General features: G+C 37.9%; 1 protein-coding gene and 2 long non-coding RNA genes across 5 annotated transcripts in view; 1 reads left to right on the top strand and 2 right to left on the bottom strand.

Moving 5' to 3' along the window:
- LOC105209693 (protein spire) overlaps nt 1-20,507 on the bottom strand; it is a 79,547-nt gene that overhangs the window by 46,482 nt on the left and 12,558 nt on the right. For all 3 annotated transcript variants that reach the window (XM_054227639.1, XM_054227638.1, XM_054227640.1), the window contains one exon: nt 6,095-6,135. In XM_054227639.1, coding sequence (XP_054083614.1) covers nt 6,095-6,135 — 41 coding nt within the window. The remainder of the gene's footprint in view (nt 1-6,094; nt 6,136-20,507) is intronic.
- LOC128920423 (uncharacterized) lies at nt 12,844-13,705 on the bottom strand. Its single transcript, XR_008470489.1, has 3 exons — nt 13,268-13,705; nt 13,073-13,212; nt 12,844-12,983 (listed from the first exon to the last, which is right to left on the bottom strand). It is a non-coding gene; the product is annotated as an uncharacterized LOC128920423 (long non-coding RNA).
- On the top strand, nt 12,885-13,239 carry LOC128920424 (uncharacterized). The gene is made up of 2 exons (XR_008470490.1): nt 12,885-13,025; nt 13,084-13,239. It is a non-coding gene; the product is annotated as an uncharacterized LOC128920424 (long non-coding RNA).

The following is a 20,507-nucleotide window of genomic DNA, read 5'->3' as shown; positions in this document are numbered from 1 at the left end:
TGCCAGCAAGTAATTTCAATTTGTTTGTTGTGGTTGTTAGTGTTTTTTTGGCTTTGGCTCGTAGGTGTTGTCAGCCGCAGAGTCACACATTTGCATATGTGAGTGTGTGTGTGTGTGCTTGAACTTTTTTTTCTCATTTTGACTTTCACAGTAATGCATTTTTAAGAGCGATCGAAAAAAATTACAAGTACATATATAAGTATAATGAATAAGCAACAACAACAACAACAACAATAGCAACAGTGTAATGTAAATAAAGAGTAAATGAAGACACGAAGCATGAATTTCACATTCACCGCAATGGCTTCCTTTCTACGACCTTTGCAAGCCCGGCTTGGATTGCTTGGGTCCCCTTGTTATTCTCCGCTGGAATTATGGATTTTTCGCTTTGGCCATTTTGTTTTGCTTTTATTGTTATTTTTATTTTTGTTGTTGTTCGCTTGGGCCACAGAAATGAGGTTCATTAAACAATACTTATGGGAAAATCATAAAAAATTAATGATGAACAACATTAAATTATGCATAAAATTGCATTTGTAGTCCGTCACATGTGTGTGTGCGCGAAGGCCTCATACCTTCTCGGTTCAACATTGGTGTTGTTGTTTTATTAATATTCATATTTAGGCTCACAAACAAGGGTATGAGTGTTTGTTGGTGGAACGGTTAACTGGGAAAAATGTGTCGGTGAGAATTTTTCTAGGACAATGCTCTGCAAAGTTCTCAAGCAAAAACAGCAACAATTTATGTTTTCGAGAGTTCTTGGTGAAAAATCCCTCGACTAGAACAATGGTCCATAAATAAGAACGCGCGATGAATTGGATAATTGCCTCGAAGAGAGTTGGTTACAATGCATGTAGGTGCTCCCCTTTCTGTATAATTTATTAATTGGCATAATTTCTACAAATTTCTTTCCACTTATTCTAATTGCGGAAATGTTTCTCTGGATATTATTGTTTTTATTAAAATAAACAAGTTAGGTTAGGTTAGGTTAGGTTAGGTTAATTTGGGTTAGGTTAGGTTGGGTCAAGCGGTAGATCTCTATGACTGCAGGGCATCTCAATTAGATTGTCTCAACTGTTATTTGTGGCATCCAAATACGCCCAACGGACTACATTATATAGTTCTTAAGTCGGCTTAAGTCAATTCCAATCAATTTGCTACCTACGGAGATATTCCAAACTCACTCTGGCGAATGCTGGACATTGAAAGAGGATGTTCTTGTATTATTCCTCCTCTACTTTCTACTAATATCAAGAACTGTATAACGTTTAACTGATATTTCAAAAGTTACCTTTGACTTAAAGCAAGTCTTCTGGACTTTTTCTGTTTTAAATTCACTATTCATTGTTCCAAGCTGATAGTGAAAATGAAAATATGTTAACAGGAAGTTGATTTAACAGAGTTACTCAAGCGAATAACATAAATTTGAAGGTGTGCGCTAGGGTTACCATAATTATTAGGGCAAGGCCGACGCTGCGCCCTTTGGGCTCAATCACTTTCCATAAAGGGAAAATGTTAATGATTTTATTTACAACATTTTCACAGACCATTAAACCGCTTTGTAATTGTAAAATTTAAGATTTATAAATTTTGTAAATGCAAGCCAAGCAATTAAAGTAAATTATCTTCAACTGAAATTAGCTTTTAAGTTATGCGCAGTAATCGTAGTGCTTTTAGGGCATTCCACAGCTGGTAAGTTCGCTGTTTATGTTTATTTGAGACGCATTTGGGTAAACTGGATCGATAACTCTGTGGTTTCTGGCAAACAAATTTCGGTATCAACGATCACCAACGATCACCTCTTGGACTATTGAATAAGCCGTGATCTTGGAGGGACACCTGTATAAATTTTGGAGTCTTTTATATTGCTTTGTTTGAAAGTCCCTGGAGAGGTGTTTTAACCGATTGTCCGATTGTCCGATTTCACTTTCATCAATTAGTGACAAGTAAAATGATCCGCCCTAAAATATAAACCCCATCCAAAGCATGAGTGTTTGAACTATTGTGATTCTTTTGAATATATGCATATTACACATGTATGAGTGAGTGTGGCGTCTTTAAATGAAGTAAAATTAATAATTTAGCGATTATTGTAATTGCAATGCCTGTTTTTAACGCTTGCACCATGATTCATGCTGACTTTTGCAGCCGGCTCTCAATTGTTGTTGTTGTTTTTTATAACTATATTAATATACATAAATGTGAATGCACGCTATTCAAGATACACAAGGTACTTTCTGAAACCGCGTTTTTCGATAAGTGAGGTGCAGTTATGAGACATGTGGCTATATATACAAAGGCAAGTGGGGATTTATATTTATCGATGACAGAATTCTTCTCAGCGTTATTTCGCAAACAATTCTATGGACAAGCTGAAGTATAAATTACTAAAACCGCAAAAATAATTTATATTCACTGCAATTTCATCACGGTATATGAGGCATTTCCTTTATCTGGCTGGAAGTACCCAGTAGGGGAATGCAATTGAGGCGAGCTGGAGGTAAAACTTTACTAGAGCCACTTCCAGCACAACGGGAGTATAAAGTCGGTTGGGAGGTGTATCAGTCTCTTCCGACTTCACGCTATTTTGCACAACTTTCATTAGGAAACTTTCAAAAAAATCCAAATTTGGACAAATTGTAACTAGTTTACGGCTGGTTTCTCTGAGATCGGCTCAGATATTCATATACATCCACATGTGTGTCAGTTGAATGTCAATGCAGTAAATGATGAATTCGAGACATTTCCTTTAGGCCAGTGCATTACATCACTTCACAACGAAAGAGTGAAATAGGAAAATCCGTATTGCGATCCGAAGACGCAGTTGTAATGGAGAAAACACTTTTGCTCGCCACATTGCCACAAATCGCTAGCTTGTGGATCGAAAAGGAAATTGCAGAAAATCTCTTAGCGTTTGTGGCTGGTGGCTAAAGGCTCGAGGCTGCTGTGGCAACCAACCTACCGACCGACAAGCTAACGTCTATCTCAACAGCAGCGGCTGACGATGGTTGTGTTGCCGGTGTACCTTCTACTGTTCGACTGTGTGTGTGTGTCTGAGGTCTGCATTCATCTGAGTGCCACCGTTTAATGCGTGCAGCGATTCCAATTTCCATGTTGCCATAATAACATATTTCGAATTGCATAATAATGGATTAGGAAGGGAAAAATAATTATGGAAGACAACATTTGATATCCACACACAGCCAAAAACATACACACAGAGGCCTCTCAATATGTCTGTGTATTGGCACGAATACGCATCGCTGCGGTTAGTTCCGTCTTCGAGCGCAGTTAGTTACTGTGTTGACTGAGTGACTGACTGATTGATTGACTGACTCATGTGGCCTGTGGGTAGATAAGTAGGTAGCTGGTACGAATATAAAGAGGGCCCAATTGGCTGCCAAGCGCGCTTGGCTCGAGTTTGGATTTTGCGTTTCGGTTTTATTGCTGCTGTCTGTCGTCAACGCTTTACGGATTACGTATGATTACGTAAGATTGGTGACGACGCATTGACGCACCACTACCACCACCAACGACATACACCACAAATGCCACATGTTGCATGCCACATTAACGTCGCCGTCGCGCCAGAAATCCAATGTTGCATTGTTAATTCGCTTTTGTCGATTCGATTCCGCATCTGATCGATTTTAACGTAGATGGAAATGTGTATGCAAATCATTCCACGTACATATATAAAGTAGTATACAACGGTATTATATAATGCGTGCACATATCAATCTTAATAAGCTCTATGCGATAATTTCCATTTGTCGGAAACCGTCAAATATCGCAGATTGCTTTTGATAACAACAACAAGAAAGAGTGTTTGAGAAACAGAAAAGCTTGATTTATTTATTTCTTTATTATTTCATAGCTTGATAATATTTTATTTACATTTTGCAAAGATCCTCCAATCAGTAAGAGATTTTAAATTAAGCAGAAAACCCTTGGAGAAGACATAAAAAGTGTGTTCAAAAAATAATGGGAATTTTCATTTTTTTAAATGTATTTTTGATTCGTTTACATTAATGTTGTTATCTTCAAAATAGTCTCCATTCGATATTATGCGCTTATACCAGCGCGGCGTAGAAGTCGTGTTTCGGTAGGGAGCCTGACGTCTCTTTTTCTATTCAGAATTTGACTTCTATCCAGAATATTCAGGCTTTCGAAGATTTCTATTGCAAAATATTTGAGCTCTCTTTTCTTCCTTTACTCTAAGAGTACTTTCATTTTTCCGCGAATAAAGCAATTACAACATTCTACATAAGACACCCCTCGCTATTTCAGCGACAAAGGTCATTGTCAACTGTTGGCAATTAAAAGCATGAAAAATGGCAACAATTAATTAAGGCAAATTAATTGGCATTTATTAGCAATTGTAGAAATTTCCTTCATTACTAAATGTGTTGTTGTGGCATTTTGTAATGTGCGAGTAATTACACATAAGAACTGCTTCTGTGTCTAAGTGTATGAGTGTGTGCAGTGACTGTTGAAAACTTGCAAGTACAAAACTGGCGCATGAATAGAAAACAGAATATAAAATAAAATGCTATAAAATTCTATTCCGACTGCAATTGCATGCTAAACCAGCGCTGAGCAGTTGCTGTCGTTGTTGTTGTTGCGCGTTGATACTTGTCACGCACCGCAGCTGAACACAACAACAATGAAATGGAAAACGAAATGAATTTGTTAAAACAAGCAGCCAGCGAAGCTAGACGGGGTAATATGAATGCTTAAAGCTTTACTAGTATATGTATGTATATAAAAATAGAAATAGAAATAAATGACAGAGATGGCTTGCACATAAATACACGTACGAGAATTCCGCAGCGCGGAGCCCTATTTATGATAAACGCCTTTGTGTCGCAAAACTTTTCAAAGCCGAGAACACTCCAGCGCTGCCGCAGCAAAAACCGCAGAGCAGAGCAGCGCTGCTTCCAAAGTATTTCCCTTTTATTGTTATTTACTGATGCTCGCTGGCTACAGCTGTGTGTGTGTGTTTGTGCGTTTCATATTTCATTAACTTGGAAATCCGAGCGCTTGATTGCGGTGACAAAAACAAAAGTAAGCGTAGTAGCTAGCAGCAGCAGCAGCGCAGCACTTTGCTTCTCGCAGCCGCTTGCGCAACGGCGCGGAACAACACCGGCGGCAACCCGCCTGACTCATGCAACAGTGGACGAGGTGAGCACCCACTATCGCACGCCACCAGCACGGTTGCACTTAATGGGGCAGGTAATTGAACTATTGCGCACTTGCAACAGTGCTACCGTGGCATCGAGCAGTCGCACCACCAATAAGTGGCAGCGACGGTGTGCTTTTGTTTCGTTTGCAATTTAGTTTTCTCCATATTTGTGGCTTTTATTGGCAATTATTTAATAAAAGTCTATTGTGCGCTCGTAAAACAAAGTGATGCAATTGTTTTTCAGCTAAGTAAGAGCGCGGAGCGGGGAGAGGAGTGTATATCTGCGCATTATTCGCGCGATTTATTGCCTCGTGGGTGCCAGATGTCAGCACAAACTTAAAAAAAACTAAAATAAAAACGCGAAATTTTCATTGTTAAGGTCGCAGACAATGGCGTTTTAGCCAATGAGCGCAATTGTGTAAAGTTAGCATTAGACAAGGCATTCATTAATTTATGTCACAATTTAAAAATAATTATTTTTTCTTCACTCTAATCTCTATAAATTTATCTCTAATGTTTGTCATAGTCGCAAGTGCTTAATGCTTCCATATTTGTCGGTTTTTGTTGCACCCACTTCTGCAAGATCTCAATTAGCTGTCCACTCACTTCAGCGCCATATGCTTATCTAGGCGACTGATCAGTTTGTGTACGCTAGGTGGCGCTGTAAACGAGATTTCACTAATTCCGCATTCATGGTGACTATTTAAGTCACAAACTGAGATCGTCATGTGACTTTTTTAATGAGAATTGTAAGAAAAAATTTTAGCTGATTTTTGAGAATTTTTTTTTAACATTTTAAGTAAAATATATTTGTCTAAAATTTATGAAAACTGCAAGGCGCTTTCTTAAAATTCTGTCTTCCCGCATTCACCATGCATTTACTAAATTCAATATTTTTACGATACTCACCTTTTTATGTGAAGCCACCAGAAGCGCGTGATTGTCATCACCTACAAAGAGAGAGAGAGAGTGAAAAAAAGTTAAAAATGCGAAAGCGAAAAGTCATAAAAGTCTTCCAAAGAGATTATCAACTCAAAAAATTAAGTGAAGCAAAATTAAATGGTTTAAGCAAATATTTGGTTGCAAAATGTAGTCAACAACAATGCACTCCAGCCAAGTGCTCGAAGACAGCCTTCAAAAGCATGGTAAATGAAGAGTCATAACAACAACAACGAATGAGTTGAAGTGATGAATTTGTTATTAAAATTTAAATATTTCTTCACGAGTTTAATCAGTGTGCCCAATGACATTTACGAGATCACGACAAAAATGCACGAAGCGTGATGCGATGCAGGAAGAAAGAGGCACTCCAAGCAAGCTGCGTAGACAAGCAGACGAGAATGTTGTTGCATACAAACTTGGTGGGAATGTGGGGTTAGAGGAGTTGGCGGTTGGCGGTGTCTCATTTTTTTCATTGTTGTGTGTTAGCAGTGATTTTTTTTACGCGCCTGTGGGGTGTGTGTGTGTGGCCCACATTTTTCAAGTTGCAAATGAGTTTTTAAAAGAGTTGTTTAATTCACTGAAAACACATGCCTTTGCACAAATCGACGGTAATGGCGCTGGTAATGAGCGGTATTGGGTTTCTGAGTTCGCTGAACCGTTCGAGCGCTCATTTAACATACTTTGTACACACACACACACAGTCACATGAGCAATGTGCAAATATAAATAATATAAATTGTTAAGATATGCAATGCTAATGCTTGAAGTCAGTTTTTAAAAGTCAACTGAAGTGCCGAAGCGTTCACTGATGACGGCCATAAATCGCTAAGCGGCTGTGTGTATTGCTGTTGTTTTTGTTAGTAATTGAAATGTTAGGCGACACTGAGTGTACTGGAGCTCCGCTTGGCTCGCGCTTAGCACCTGAGCGTAGCTCGCCGGTGAATACACGCACTTGAACACAAAAAAGTCTTCATCAATTCAAGGCGGCAGAGGGCCGTCATATGCAAACAGCTTGGCAAATGTAATAAATATTAGAAATAATTAATTGACAGCTGGAATGTTGGCTGCTGACTGCTGACTGCTGTTTATTCATTAAATTCTTTCAATTGTATTATTTATAATTTTTAGGCCGTTAAAATTCAAGTTATTATGCTCCCGTGGCAAGCGCATGACATCAGCGTGTGGTCAACCGATACCCGAGTTTGCCTAATTTGCTTTCGGGAAACGCGCGTAAATCAACAGAAATAGCAAAACAAAAATAAATTGAAAAAATAGCAGCGCATTAAACCGCTAATTTATGGGCTTCCACCCGCAGCTCTAACATCATTATTATAAATATTATTATTACGTGATAGCGAAGCAGTAGTCAACAGACCCCAAAAACAAAAAAAGGAACAAACATATAACTAATGAGTGTTTGTAGTTGTTTTTAACGGCCAACGGCATTTTCGTATACAAAACGACCGTTAAATGTCAATTAAACGTTTCAGCAAATTAAATTCCGCTTGCGTGTTCCACATGCCACACAATTTGTGTCTCGTAGCAACGCGATTTCGCAGAACGCAGACAAAGTCAAGAACCAATAATTTGATTAGAAAATCTTCACAGACATGCGAGAACATATGTAGACATGTTTGTATGTATGTCTGAATTAACTAAGATACTCTCAAGCCACCATGAGTCCCACCATTAAATTGCAACACTGAGACCCCCTCTGAATGTCTCCAAGTATCACTGTCCAAATATATGAATGTGTAAGTGCGCCCATTGATTGCGTGTGCTCATGCTTGTAGGAGGTTCTTTAGAAAGTCATTATTATTAAAGGAAAAAAAAAAAACAGAATAAAATAAAATATTCGCAAACGCCAATGACATCATGCGAATGCCACAAACGACGTGTTGTTTTGTTGTACCTTTGTGTGAGCGCGCTTTGAGCAGCTACTTTATTCAATTAGTACGAACGAGTATCTAGTTTAATTAATTTTGTGCGCGTAAATTTTTGCATACCGAAACAATGGAAAAGCGAATGCTCGACATTGAAAATCGTACATGGCCGGTTACTCCCCTTCACTGGTGGAAAGGTTGTGCGGCCCGTAAAAAAGAGAAAATGAGAACTGCAAATGCATGCGCGAAATAAGCGATAAAACAGGTGAATTAGTTTTAAATTTCGGACTAAACACTGACCTGGTGATCATTTCAAAGAATTAAAATAACAAAAATTGGGGGTTGGAAAATGTAGATTAAAAAAAAAAAATATTAAAATTTTCCACAAATTGCGGCTAATGAGCGCGCTGCCCAGAATGCTCATATCATTTATGTTTTATCGCTTTTTACCCAAAAGCGGCCGCGGCAGTTTGCCATCTTTAACTGGGTCAATTATAGCCATTACTTAAGCGTGCGTACACAACAAATAAGTATGTTTACTAACTCAAGTAATGATGGTCTCTAGCTTTACTAGTCAACCCATGTTTTTTTTTGCCTTGCGATCTTCTTTGGTTAGTTAATTTGTGGGCTGAATTGTGTTAGAAGGTCTCTCTAGATTAAATATAGACATTAAGCAGCGCTTACTGAAACTATGTAAAGGTTCATATGTATTATATGCAAGAAATGCCGGGGCATAGTGTGTGCCAGTAGTAAAAATATTAGGCAAACTAAATGAGATCTTCTTGGATGTGAGATTAGTGACACACTGTGAGAAATTTTTGGTTAAAAGTAAGAAGAAAACTTGAGGAAATTTTTTGGTTGCTAATTAAGTATAAATTTAGAAATAAATTTCACCAAAATCTAATGAAAATATATTATCAAAATTGAAGAAATAAAAATTAAAAAAATAAAAATTAAATTTTTTTTATTCCTAACCTCCAAATTATGCGAGTAGTACCACCATGTTAATCCGGATGCGGAATAATCCGATTTTATATTTAACGACAAGTAAACTGCATAGATCCCAAAATTTTTCTATTTCAAGAATTCACCAGAGTTGCCAACTTGATCTAAGATAAAGCATTAAAGACCATGCCCTGACTCTGCGCCTCGAATTTCTTCTAGTGTATATCGCAGCTGCCCGCACACACTTTGCGGCTTCTAGTTTTCTGACAGATTATGCTATTATAATAGAGTAATTAATAATTAAAGAAGTGAAGAAAGTAGTCGACAAACTTCAATTGCGTGAGAAACCTGCTCATTTGTTTGCGAGTGTCGTAAAAATGCCATAAAAAAACTTAAATCCGACATTTGCATAGAAAATGCGAATATGAAATTTGTGAGCCGAGCCAAGCCAAGCCAGTGAGTGGTTGACGTGTGACCCGGAAACCACTTTCAACGCCAGTTAGTAAGAAATAAGAAACTAACTATTCCATTTTACCGTTATTATTGTTATTGTTGGTATAGTTGTTAACTGCCATTTTCTTTAATAAACTAAAGCGCAATTAATTCAACAAGTTGGCAAAAGCAAGCAAACATAATTAGTTTCATTAATTGACTGTTTGTTGTTGGCATTTGGTGGCATGAATGATTGGCGGTAATTAAAGCCATTAACGGTAAGAGTCAATATGCGGTGGCGCTGTGCTGAACCCCGCCTTGTAAGCGACTTACAGTAGCGACACCGGTGACTTTGGCAATAAATATTATATGTTAACGGTAGATAAAACTAAATGCAAAAAAAACTAACGGAAATTGTTAAATGAAACATTAAACATGATAACAACAACAGCAACAACAACAACAGGAAGGTGAGCACACTCTCTGTGGGCGTAAGAGCGCCCGGTGCAAATATCGTAGCAACAGCTGCTGCTTGCCAAATGTCTACAGCTACAAACACATTCGAGTATTCGTACAACAAAGAAACGGCACCGGCTGCCACTTCCTCGCTGGCAATGTTGCACCTGCTGAGCTCACCCGGCGAAAAATGAAGGCCTTCCACCCAGTTTCGCCAATGCAATCGTTGATATAAATTCCGCTTAATGAAATTTGAGGGGTAGAGGGGTCTCTCCAAATCTATTGTTGGTTTTTGTCTCACCAGTAATAGCAGCAACACCTCCCCTCCCGGGGGTACAATGGCAAATTAAAAACTCCGTGGCGTGGTCAATTATGAACCGTTGTTTATATAGTGCGCGTGCCTAACGGCACATAATGCGTCAAATTGATGGACTGGTGGGTTGGCAGTCTGTTGGTCTAGCTATGCCAGTCACCCCTTCACCCCTCACCACATCGGTTAGTTTAGTGGCTATAAATTGTTTATCGATAACCGTTCAAGCAGCGCCAACAAAAACAACAACAACCAATACTTATGTTGTTGCTGTCCACAGCCATAGCCAACTATCACCGAAGGCTATCGAGCAAACAGTGCATTACAACAACAAAAATGTTTAATAAGCCACAGCTGCACAAACAACAATAAAAACGCCACTAACACTGTGTTGTTGCAAGTAGAATTGTAATTGCTAATGTTCATGTTGTTGTTGTTGTTGTGATTATTACCAACTAGTTGCTGTGCATTTAGCCGGTAGTCAATCAGCTGGCTTAAGCGTAATTTACCGTTTTTTTCGCTCAATTTTCGCAATTCATTTCTTGTGCATTTGTTGTTGCAACATATTTTTTGTTGTTGTTGTTCACTTTTTGCTCTCATGTTGATACTGCGCTTTTTAACTTTATTATGTACGCTCACAGCAAACGACAAGCGAGTAAACGCTGAGTGGCTGCGCGTACGACTTAATTCACGAGGGTACAAACACACCCAGCGACTTGGAGCCCGCTCAGTGTATGTGTGTGTGTTTGAACAATTGACGCTAATAAATATTGATATTTAATTAAAGCCAAATGACTAGAAAGTGGCCGCGGCCGAAAGGAGGCTGCCTCGGACCCGGGCCGTACAGAGCGTCGAACCTGTTTGGGCTCGGTCTACTGCGTTGTGGTGACTCGGAACTGAGACAATTTCGTTAAATGCCATGCTATGTGCGGATTTTTTCACTTTACTTGGTGAAATGTGAAAAATGAAATTAAATGGGAAATGTAGAGTGAGTAAAATGCACCGTTTAATGAGTGAGGGAAATATTTATTGGAATTTGATGTGGAGGCATTTATGAACATATGTGTATATATATTACATGTGAATACTACTATATGTAGTTATCACATGGGTGGGCTGAGTTGGTAAAAGCGCCAGTTTCCGGCATTTGAGGAAGTGTTTGAGCCGAGTATGTAAACACTCTAATGAATATGGAATAAACAATTGCAAGGCCTCTTTGGTAGATCAGTGTATTATTTACATAGTCAGATTTGGGGATTTTTTCTAAATTTTTCTTCTTAAATCTCCAGAAAAAATTATCAATATAACCAAACTGCATTTTCTGATGAACACAGTTACTGCGATAGTGTTGGTGTGACCTCATGCACAGTCGCAGTGACGACAATGTAATGACTCATTCGACTGGTGGTCCTCATTCCAACCACAAATAAATGTATTTTAAGCGATTTCATTAACTTTAAACAATTCCATACCTATTTTTCTTATTTTAAAGTAACATCCTTAGTATGTGCTTAATCGAGCTCTTTAATGCAGCACTTCAAAACTACACACGTCTACACGCTGTTTTCGAGGGTTTGATAAGCGACAGCTTAAAATAAATAACAGCACTTGTAAATAAATAAATAAGTGACAACAAATAACTGTAATCAGCACAAATACATGTGCAACTCTATTGCCTAGGTGTGTGTGTATGTATATGTGTATGTGTGATTGCATTTAAGCATATTGACGAAGAATACGTGCGTGTCTCAGCGACTCGCGGCTCTAATATGCATCGTTAAAAGACAGATATATATATATGTATATATATTAGATATATAGGTATGTGTGTTTGTATAGGTGTATGCGTGTGTGTCTGCGTTTTGGCTGGCATAAAGCTTTGTTTCATTGTGGCACTGTGGGGTGCGCTAACCGGCATTGTGTTGTTGTGCCTTGTGTCTAGCCTAGTGCCAGATTAGAGCGTGACCAAACTGCTTTGCGTACGCGCATATATTATACCCACACACACACACATTCACACATCTTTATAGTTAGCATTTAGCAGTCATTCATTGCAAGAGATTAGAATTAAATTTTCAAAAACAAATTAGACAATTGCGTAAACACAGAAGCTGACGCTATTACTAAGCACTTACAACAATCAACCAACAACCTTGACCAAATTGTGAAATGAACTTGTAATATTTTCAGCTGCAGCTTTGTTGATTTTCGACTTTTGTCTGTTGTCTTGAAGACTTTGGCACTCGGAGTTGGTTGCACAGCAATAAGTTTTTAAGTAAATTATTTTAAGGTTTTCTCTTGCTGCCTTCGGAAGAACCCACAAATAAATAAATGATAGCGTTTGCTTTACGTCACAAGGTGATTGTGATAAGAGGCACTTATCGCAGTTGACTTTGCTTGATAACACAATTGCAGAACATTAGAAATGGGTGGGCAGCAAGCAGCAGAAGCGCGGATATTGTCTTCTGTTGTTATAAAGCAATTCAATTGTCTACTTTAAAAAGCAAAGAAACCTATATAAACACTATGGAAATTTATAGGATTAAAGAACGATCGATTTTTATAGCTATCGATAATCTACGCCGCACATTTGGAAAAACCACGACAGCGAAGGTTGTTATAAAGAGTAGGAGAGATTTATGCCGGTATTCTGCGAGCAGTCTCAAGTCTCTAATAGAGACGAATCTGTGGTGTAATCTCTATAGTGACTTTTTGGTATTCTGGCGAGTTTGTCTCATCTCTATTTGAGCAATATCAGTCTCTAATTTGTGATGTGCTTTAAACCAGGTCACAGAAAAACAAGAGCACAATAATGGTTGATGCAATTGGCCTAATATATATTATAATGAAAAAAAAAACGAGAAGAAGAGAGGTAATGTATTAATATTTGTAATTTTGCAATAATGGATAACAAAGTACCTATGTTTTAGCTACACTCGTAGGCGCAATCTGGCTATTTTGCGCAACAAGGAAGATCACTTTTTATATGAAGAAAATACGTTTAGGAAATTCTTTCGATTTCCAAAACACAAATATGTATGTATATATATATCCAAAATCTAAAATATATAATAATCATAAAATAATGAATTTGTATTTTTTACAATTATTTACCTTCGATTGCCATTATGCTCAAATGTAAGGATGAGAACATGTGTTAGTCGATTGTTAGGTTGTTAACATTTTTCATATTTACTTAACAATTGATTCAGATAAAATGCATATATTACGCATTTATTATAAACTATTTCAGTATTATTTTCATTAATAGTATTATCCAATTATTTACAAGAAATTTTTCTGCTGAAATTTGGTAAAAAAAAAACTAATTGCGTGCAATCAATTCATAAAGTATCATTGTGAACATGCACTCATCTCTAATCAACTAAAATAAACAGCTGATAGCTTGCTTTTCTTTTCACCACACTATTTGGTGAACTTTTTTGAGACTGTATCAGCCAGAATACCAAAATGATACTTCCTGACTAACAGGGTCGCCAGTTCGCAATTGTGACAAATAAAGACATGAGACAAATGTGACAAGCAGAATACCGGCATTAATTTCAGACTATTTTCAATTGTTTGTAGATCCTTCATCCAGAACAATTTTAACGCTAATTCAATATTTTTTGTTAAGTCGAAACAACCTATTAAAAATCAAATCTTGCTCTAACTAACACAGTCTTTTACAGCGGTCTCGAACCATCGAAGTATTAAATTTGCAGATCCTGTGGTCTTGAACTCTTCAACATCTTCAGACTCATGGATGACAATGAAAATTATAATTTTCAAAACTAGCATTCGGGTTCTAAAATAATAGCTAGAGTATATAGAACACTTCCTAGAGTACTCTGCTAGACTCTTTCTCGCAAACCTTGGTCTCTTAATTGATTTAGGAAATAGCTCAGTTGGAGTCCATTGTTTAAAATTAAAACTAGATTCAAGAGCAGCATGCAACTGACTAAAATGATCTGAGCCTAAAGCCTATAGCTGAGGGGGTTTACCGGCTATTAATTAAACGAGTATCATGCCGGCAGATTTGAGATTGATATACCTTTTTAGCGCTGCAAGTTAAGCTTGAAAATTATATGTGAATGAGGCAGCAAAGATGTCTTCTTCATTAAATTATTTTCATGTTGTTGTTTTTGTGCGAAATTTTCTCACAGTTGTTGCGCTTAACAGGTCTACTGCCTTAAGTCTAATGTTTATTTTCCATTTTTTTTTTCATTTTTACTTTGCAGCGCATAATACCATTGTTATTGTTGTTGGTATTCGCACGCGTTTCACTCGCTTTAAAGAAACACCCGCTGCGTGTTGGCGCTGCTCCCAGCGTGGCCCTTCGCAGCGCTCTTCGCTCTTCTAATCAATGGCGCACCACAAACACAAACACAACAAAAGACGTGTCTAAGTATGCGTTGATAATTTTATTTATTTAACTACCGTTATTTCGCATTATTTTTTGTAGTTTCTGCGAAGAAAAAAAGAAGTTCCTAAGCCGAGAGGCTTTGCCGAAATGCGCTTTAATGTGAACTACATTTAGGTGTTGCCAATGCGCATGAGTGTCTGTATGAGTGTCTCGTTTGCTTTAATTTGTTTATTGACTTCGACTTCTTCTTCTTCTTTTATGCGCCATTGTGTCTTAACACCTTTATTGTCTCTTTTATTGCACCTTCGTTAGCAAATTATTATTGGAGTCTTAATGCTGTCGTTATTGTTGTTTGTGTTGTTGTTGTGCCTTCATTTTTGACGTGTTGACGCGTTGACGTCTTTCTTTCGCCGGCGCCTCTGTCATTAATGAGCCCAAGCAGACGAGCGACCGCACGCTAATGGCGGGTGAGAGGGGTGAGCTGCCGAACAGCTGAGCAATGCGAAATTCGCACCGAATTTGGTTAACTGGTTGTTGTTGTTATTGTTATTCATGTTGCAGGCCAACATTATCAGATGTTGTTGGGAGTTCGCTGGTGTTGCTTTAATGACTTTTTTTTTTAATTTTAATGACTGCGTTGTTGTTGCCTTCGCTCATTTGCATTTCGTGTAAAACAATACAGATGTGTGTTTGTATTTTTATATGTTTGTATGTACATATGTATGTAGTGTGTTGATTACCATTCAACATATTAATTTGCTGTTGGCGTTTTTTTCCCCATTTTTCATACAATTTCGTATTACAAATCTGCTCGTATTTCATACTAAACGTCGGCATTTAGCTGATGAGCGCAATAAATTTGGATAATGGCGCTTTTAACGTTGTAAATGACTCTGTGTGTGTGTTGCCAAATGCAAATATTGATGACATGAATGCCGAAATTAGTGAATGAATGCAGTTGAAGCAATGACTTGTGGCAATTTGGCGTTTATTTCGTTAAAAAAAAAATTACTTTATCTGCAATTGCTTCAGTTAATGACTTGTATTTTAGATTTGGGAGAAGCTGGTTTAGAAGAGCCTTGGCCGTAATTGTTGCAGAAATCAACTTTATTATGAGAGATTTGTATTATTAATCTTCAATTCATAAAATACATACTTTTTTGATTGCAATTAAAAATATATGAAAGTCATTGTATGTGATATCTCTGCAAAATTTCACCTTGAAAACTCAAAAGTTTGGCTAACACATCGCGTGAGCAACTGATTAAAGTAATTAGTTATCGATTCGGATATGAAATGACACCGCCGCAAAGCAAATGAGATAAGCGATTACATATAATAATCGAACTTTGTCATCCGGTGTGGTGGGAAAGTATTAGAGTCCAAAAGATTTGGTGGATATAATACAAATAAAACTTTTTGAAAATTAAAAAAAAAAATATTAAATATAAAAAAAAGTTTTTATTGTTATTATTGTTGCAGTAGCATATAATATTTTCACAAAAAAATTTTAGAGAGAGTCACTGAGTCCTTTCTGACTACATAAAATCAGCGCAAAATATAGAAAAATTAATTTTGATAAAAATAATTTTGAGGTTATGATCGCCAACCAAGGTTAATCAGCTGATTTTTTGTTATAATTTATATATCTATTTTTTTTTTAATAATATACCACTTGTTGTTGTTATGCTTTTATTTTGCTCATGATTGCACACGCAAGCAAAACAAGTTGGCTTATCTTTAGAACTGCTGACTCCATAAAAGTCAGATACTAAACTCGCTACTAAATTTAAAAATTGACGTTATTTCGCAAATTTCAATTTATTTCGGTGGGATGAAAAGCAGCGCTAAATCAATACAAACATGATTCACACACACACTGGCCTAAATGTAGGTGCGAAAACCGCCAAATTAATGAAGGCAAATAAATAATTTTCCCTGAAGCACCGTTAAGGCCTTTATTTGCATAACAGCTGTTAAAAAGTTAATTTCATATACTAATTAATCGGCAAATAACTGCATACTTAGTACTAACTTGTGAGTGTGTGTGTGTGTGCACTTTGCAGCTGTTTGCTTAGTGACAAACGGTAAATATTGTTGAATCACTTGAGTTGTGAGTGCTTCTCGATTGCCATGCAAATTTCAATGTGATAGGCAGACATATACATTTGCATCTATGTACTATATGTAGGCACGCACACAGAGACACCTTCAGCCTTATCTTATCAGCTGCGCGGCTTCTTCCACTAATTACACGCTCTCCACGCGATCTCTCTGCTACATCGGCTCTCTTTCAGCTGATTAATGCAAAATTCATTTGCGATCGTCAGCAGTTTATTGACTTCAGTTTTCATTTCAACGATTGTCTAACGAAAGATCAAAGACTACTAGATTGCCAATAGATAACTGTGGAGTTAACGAGGGAGTTAGATACCCAGTTTCACAACTGAATTTGTGCTTCAGTAACTTCACTCGTGTGATAATATCATAAAGTATCACTAATATCTCAAGGTTGCACTTCCCTCAACTAATAAAATAAAAAGGTTCTTGATGTTCGCCTACTTGTTGTTAATCTTATGCCGCCGGTGTTTATGATGTTCCCACTTAACACTTTGAACTTAGCATTTAGTGTTCACATGTCATTAATTCGTATGGAAAAGTCTGAGTTTTTTATGCACTCGTTTATTTGAGCGCTGACACTTGTTGTTCCAAAGTGCTAAATAAAGTTTTTCATAAAAGATTCTCAAAAAGTTTTAATATCGCATATTTATTACTCAGCTGCAAATGACAACCGGCGAAACTGCATCGGACAAACAACCCAGTAGACATTTGTGTGAAATCAAAAGTATAATAATGCAACCAGCATACCCTACCTACCCTACCTAACTAAACCTGGAGATCAAGCGCAGTAAAACTCTTGTCAACAGGTGGTACATATTTATTACTGAGAAGCAGATCCCTCTCTCGAGAAACAAAAGTTAGGCTCTACAAGTCTCTCAACACTCCCGTCCTATTACACGGCTCGCAACATGGAGATGACAAACCGAGATAAGAGGGCATTTGCTACAATCGAGAGAACTGTTCTCCGCAAGATCTTTGGAACCGTCCTTGTAAGCGAGGAGTACCAATGAGGATGGAACTGTATGAGCTCTATGGCGACATGAATATAGTTAAGCGTTTAAAAATCTAACGAATGCGCTGGTGGGTCCATTTCGTACGCATAGAATACGGTGCTCCAGCGAAAAGCCCGTTCGATTCAAGACCTATGGGTGGCCAACGGAAGCAAAGGCGCCAATGGATCTTATGGAAAGATCAAGTGCATAGGGACTTCGTAAAGGATAGATGCCACAAAACGAAGTTTTGTATCACGGCCCAGACCAAAACACGGTTGTAGTGCCGAAGAAGAAGAAGAAGAATGATTTTACAGTAAATAAGAGCCTTCCGAAGTGAAATTTGTAAACTTTTGAATAGAGTTGCAATATCTCTTATTGAAAACGTAACATTTTTAATTAAACTCTTAAAACATATTATTTTTCGAAATTTGTTGTCTGCTTTGTTTTTTTTTTTGCACCGACCGCTGTCAGTTTTCTTACTGTTTATAGCTACATAAAAATTACATTAACTGTTAAGTAAGTAAATAGGCGTATTTAAGATGTTTAAAGTGCTAATGACAAAAGCAAAGCTTTTATTGGAAATTAATAATTTTTAACGGTTTTCCAGTGTTTCTTCAAACATAACCAAACAACTTGCAAATGTAGACTTGGCACGCCAACAATATTTTATAAATTTTTTTGGCGAAAAATGCAATTGCCTGGCTCTGTGGCAAGAGAGCCAAAGCGAATTGTGGATTTCAGTTGTGATGCAATGCAAAAAATATTGCAAAAACGCACGGAAAATGCTTTTGTGTCAGGTATTCGCATAATGGAAATGCGCCTTAAAAGCAAAACCAAAAAAAAAATACTCGAAGCTTGTAGGAGTGTTTGCACGCGAGTGATATATATGTACCATTAATATATATAATATAGACATATGTTTGTACAAATACCAGCACATTGCAACATAGTCAGCAATGATATTTATTTAAAAATTAAAAAAAATATATATAAAGCAGGTTCATATAACAACCATTTGAATGTTGAATGCTTTGAATTCCGTCATATGTCCATATACATACATACATTTATACATATTTATGTGTTCATTTACGACAGCGGAGGCATTTGAAAGCATTTAACGCGCCGGCGCAACGACGTGAGTTGGGACAGCGTGCTTTTGTGCCACGTTCGCCATTAGGAATTTATTGCTTTGGCTTACGGCCAGGTCTCTCAAAGAAATGCCAGCGAACAACACTTCGCTTGTTGGCCAAACAAGTGTTTGCTCATATTGATATTTTTATTGGCGCGACATTTGCATTAGAAGTTTCGCAACAACTATGCCACTCTGCAAGTGCTCGTTAATATTCAATTGCGAAATGTTGCATGCAACAACGGAATGCTAGCTATACACATGGCACTAAGAAGCAAAACAAACCAGTTAAGCTAAAAAGTTAGCAAATCAAAAGCGAGTTTGCGACAAAATTTCAAGCGCTTGACAAACACGCTGCGCCACTTTTCTAAAATCGACAAGAACAAACAATTTAAATAGTAAAATTTCTAAAGAACAACAGCAACAATAGCAAGGGAGTCCCAGGTGCCATTGACACGCGTGTGTCTTTTGTCATACAAATTAAGGCGCTACCGCGCTTGTAGTTCTATCAAATATTACATAACTGTTTCCTTATGAGCCAACACCGTGAATAACAAAGTGCTTAAAACGGCGGCAACACGTTCTACTGTCTTTATTTGCATTTTTTATGAATTTGCGAAAGAATCTCACGGTGTTTATGTAATGACCAATGCTGCGGACATTTAAAATGTGGCCAAACCCAAAAATATTTACATTTGAACAGCGAAAGAACAACAACAAAAGAAAAAACGCCTCACGTTCGCGCACAAAGCAGCTGAACGAAACACAAAACAAAAGAAAAGCAAAAAACACGGGCGCGACTTTCTTCATAAAAGAAATTTTCAAGCGCGAGCGCGACGCGCCTAATGAAAGCGGCAGCGGCAGGTAGAGAACTCGGCAAGAACAGCGGCGGCGTAGACAACACGCTAATGGAATGGGTGAGTCGGTCGGGCCACGAAACCTTTACCTTTTCACATGTTCACGTGCAAACCGTGTCGATTTGGCGAAGAACGCAGAAAGAAATTGTGAGTGCCGGTGTGTGGCGTGGCCGGCAACAGGTGGGCGCACCTAGCCAACAAGTGAGCCGCGGCACAACTTTCGTTGTCGACAGCGCGGCGAACCCAAACACAGCAACAGCGAAGCGCGGCGACGCGTTAAAGTGTGCAAAGCGAGCGCAAGTGCTTAGAAGAGTTTTGAGTATTGAGAGTTTTTTTGAGAAGAGTGTTTGAGTATGTGTGTGTGTGAGCGCAGCGCTTTTGTGGCAAGCCAGCTTAGTGGGGTGCGCACTTTTGCTTTCATTAACCGCTTGCCGCTTTCTTTGCGCTAATGGCTTTTTGGCTACACTCAAGTTCGTTTGTCTGTGTGTATTTGAAAATATTCAAAAATAAAAATTAAGATTGTATTGTCTTCCAGCGGCTCATGTGCGCATGCGAAAAACAAAAGAATTCAAGTGGCACCGAACTCGTTTATCAACTCAGCATGTACGTAAGTGTGTGTGTGTGTCTCTTTCAAGTATTTACATATGAATATTGTCTGGCGTTAACAACTTGCTCGCAGCGCATTTTGGCAAATTGCAAATGGCCAAAAATTACGACTTTTCGGCGAAATATACCGCAAGTGCGTAGACGTCGACGCCAACGCCGAAAGAAACGCGACGCGAGATAAACGCCAAACCGAACGAGCGTAAAATGAAATATGCATGCCAAAGCGGGCGCACACATAAAAGCCACAATGCGGCATTAAAAGTGAAAGATGTGCGCAGGC

Source organism: Zeugodacus cucurbitae, chromosome 3, assembly GCF_028554725.1.
Source record: "Zeugodacus cucurbitae isolate PBARC_wt_2022May chromosome 3, idZeuCucr1.2, whole genome shotgun sequence".
Taxonomy (NCBI): domain Eukaryota; kingdom Metazoa; phylum Arthropoda; class Insecta; order Diptera; family Tephritidae; genus Zeugodacus; species Zeugodacus cucurbitae.
The sequence above is the reverse complement of the archived record's forward strand: the minus strand, read 5'-3'. Positions and strand labels throughout refer to the sequence as shown.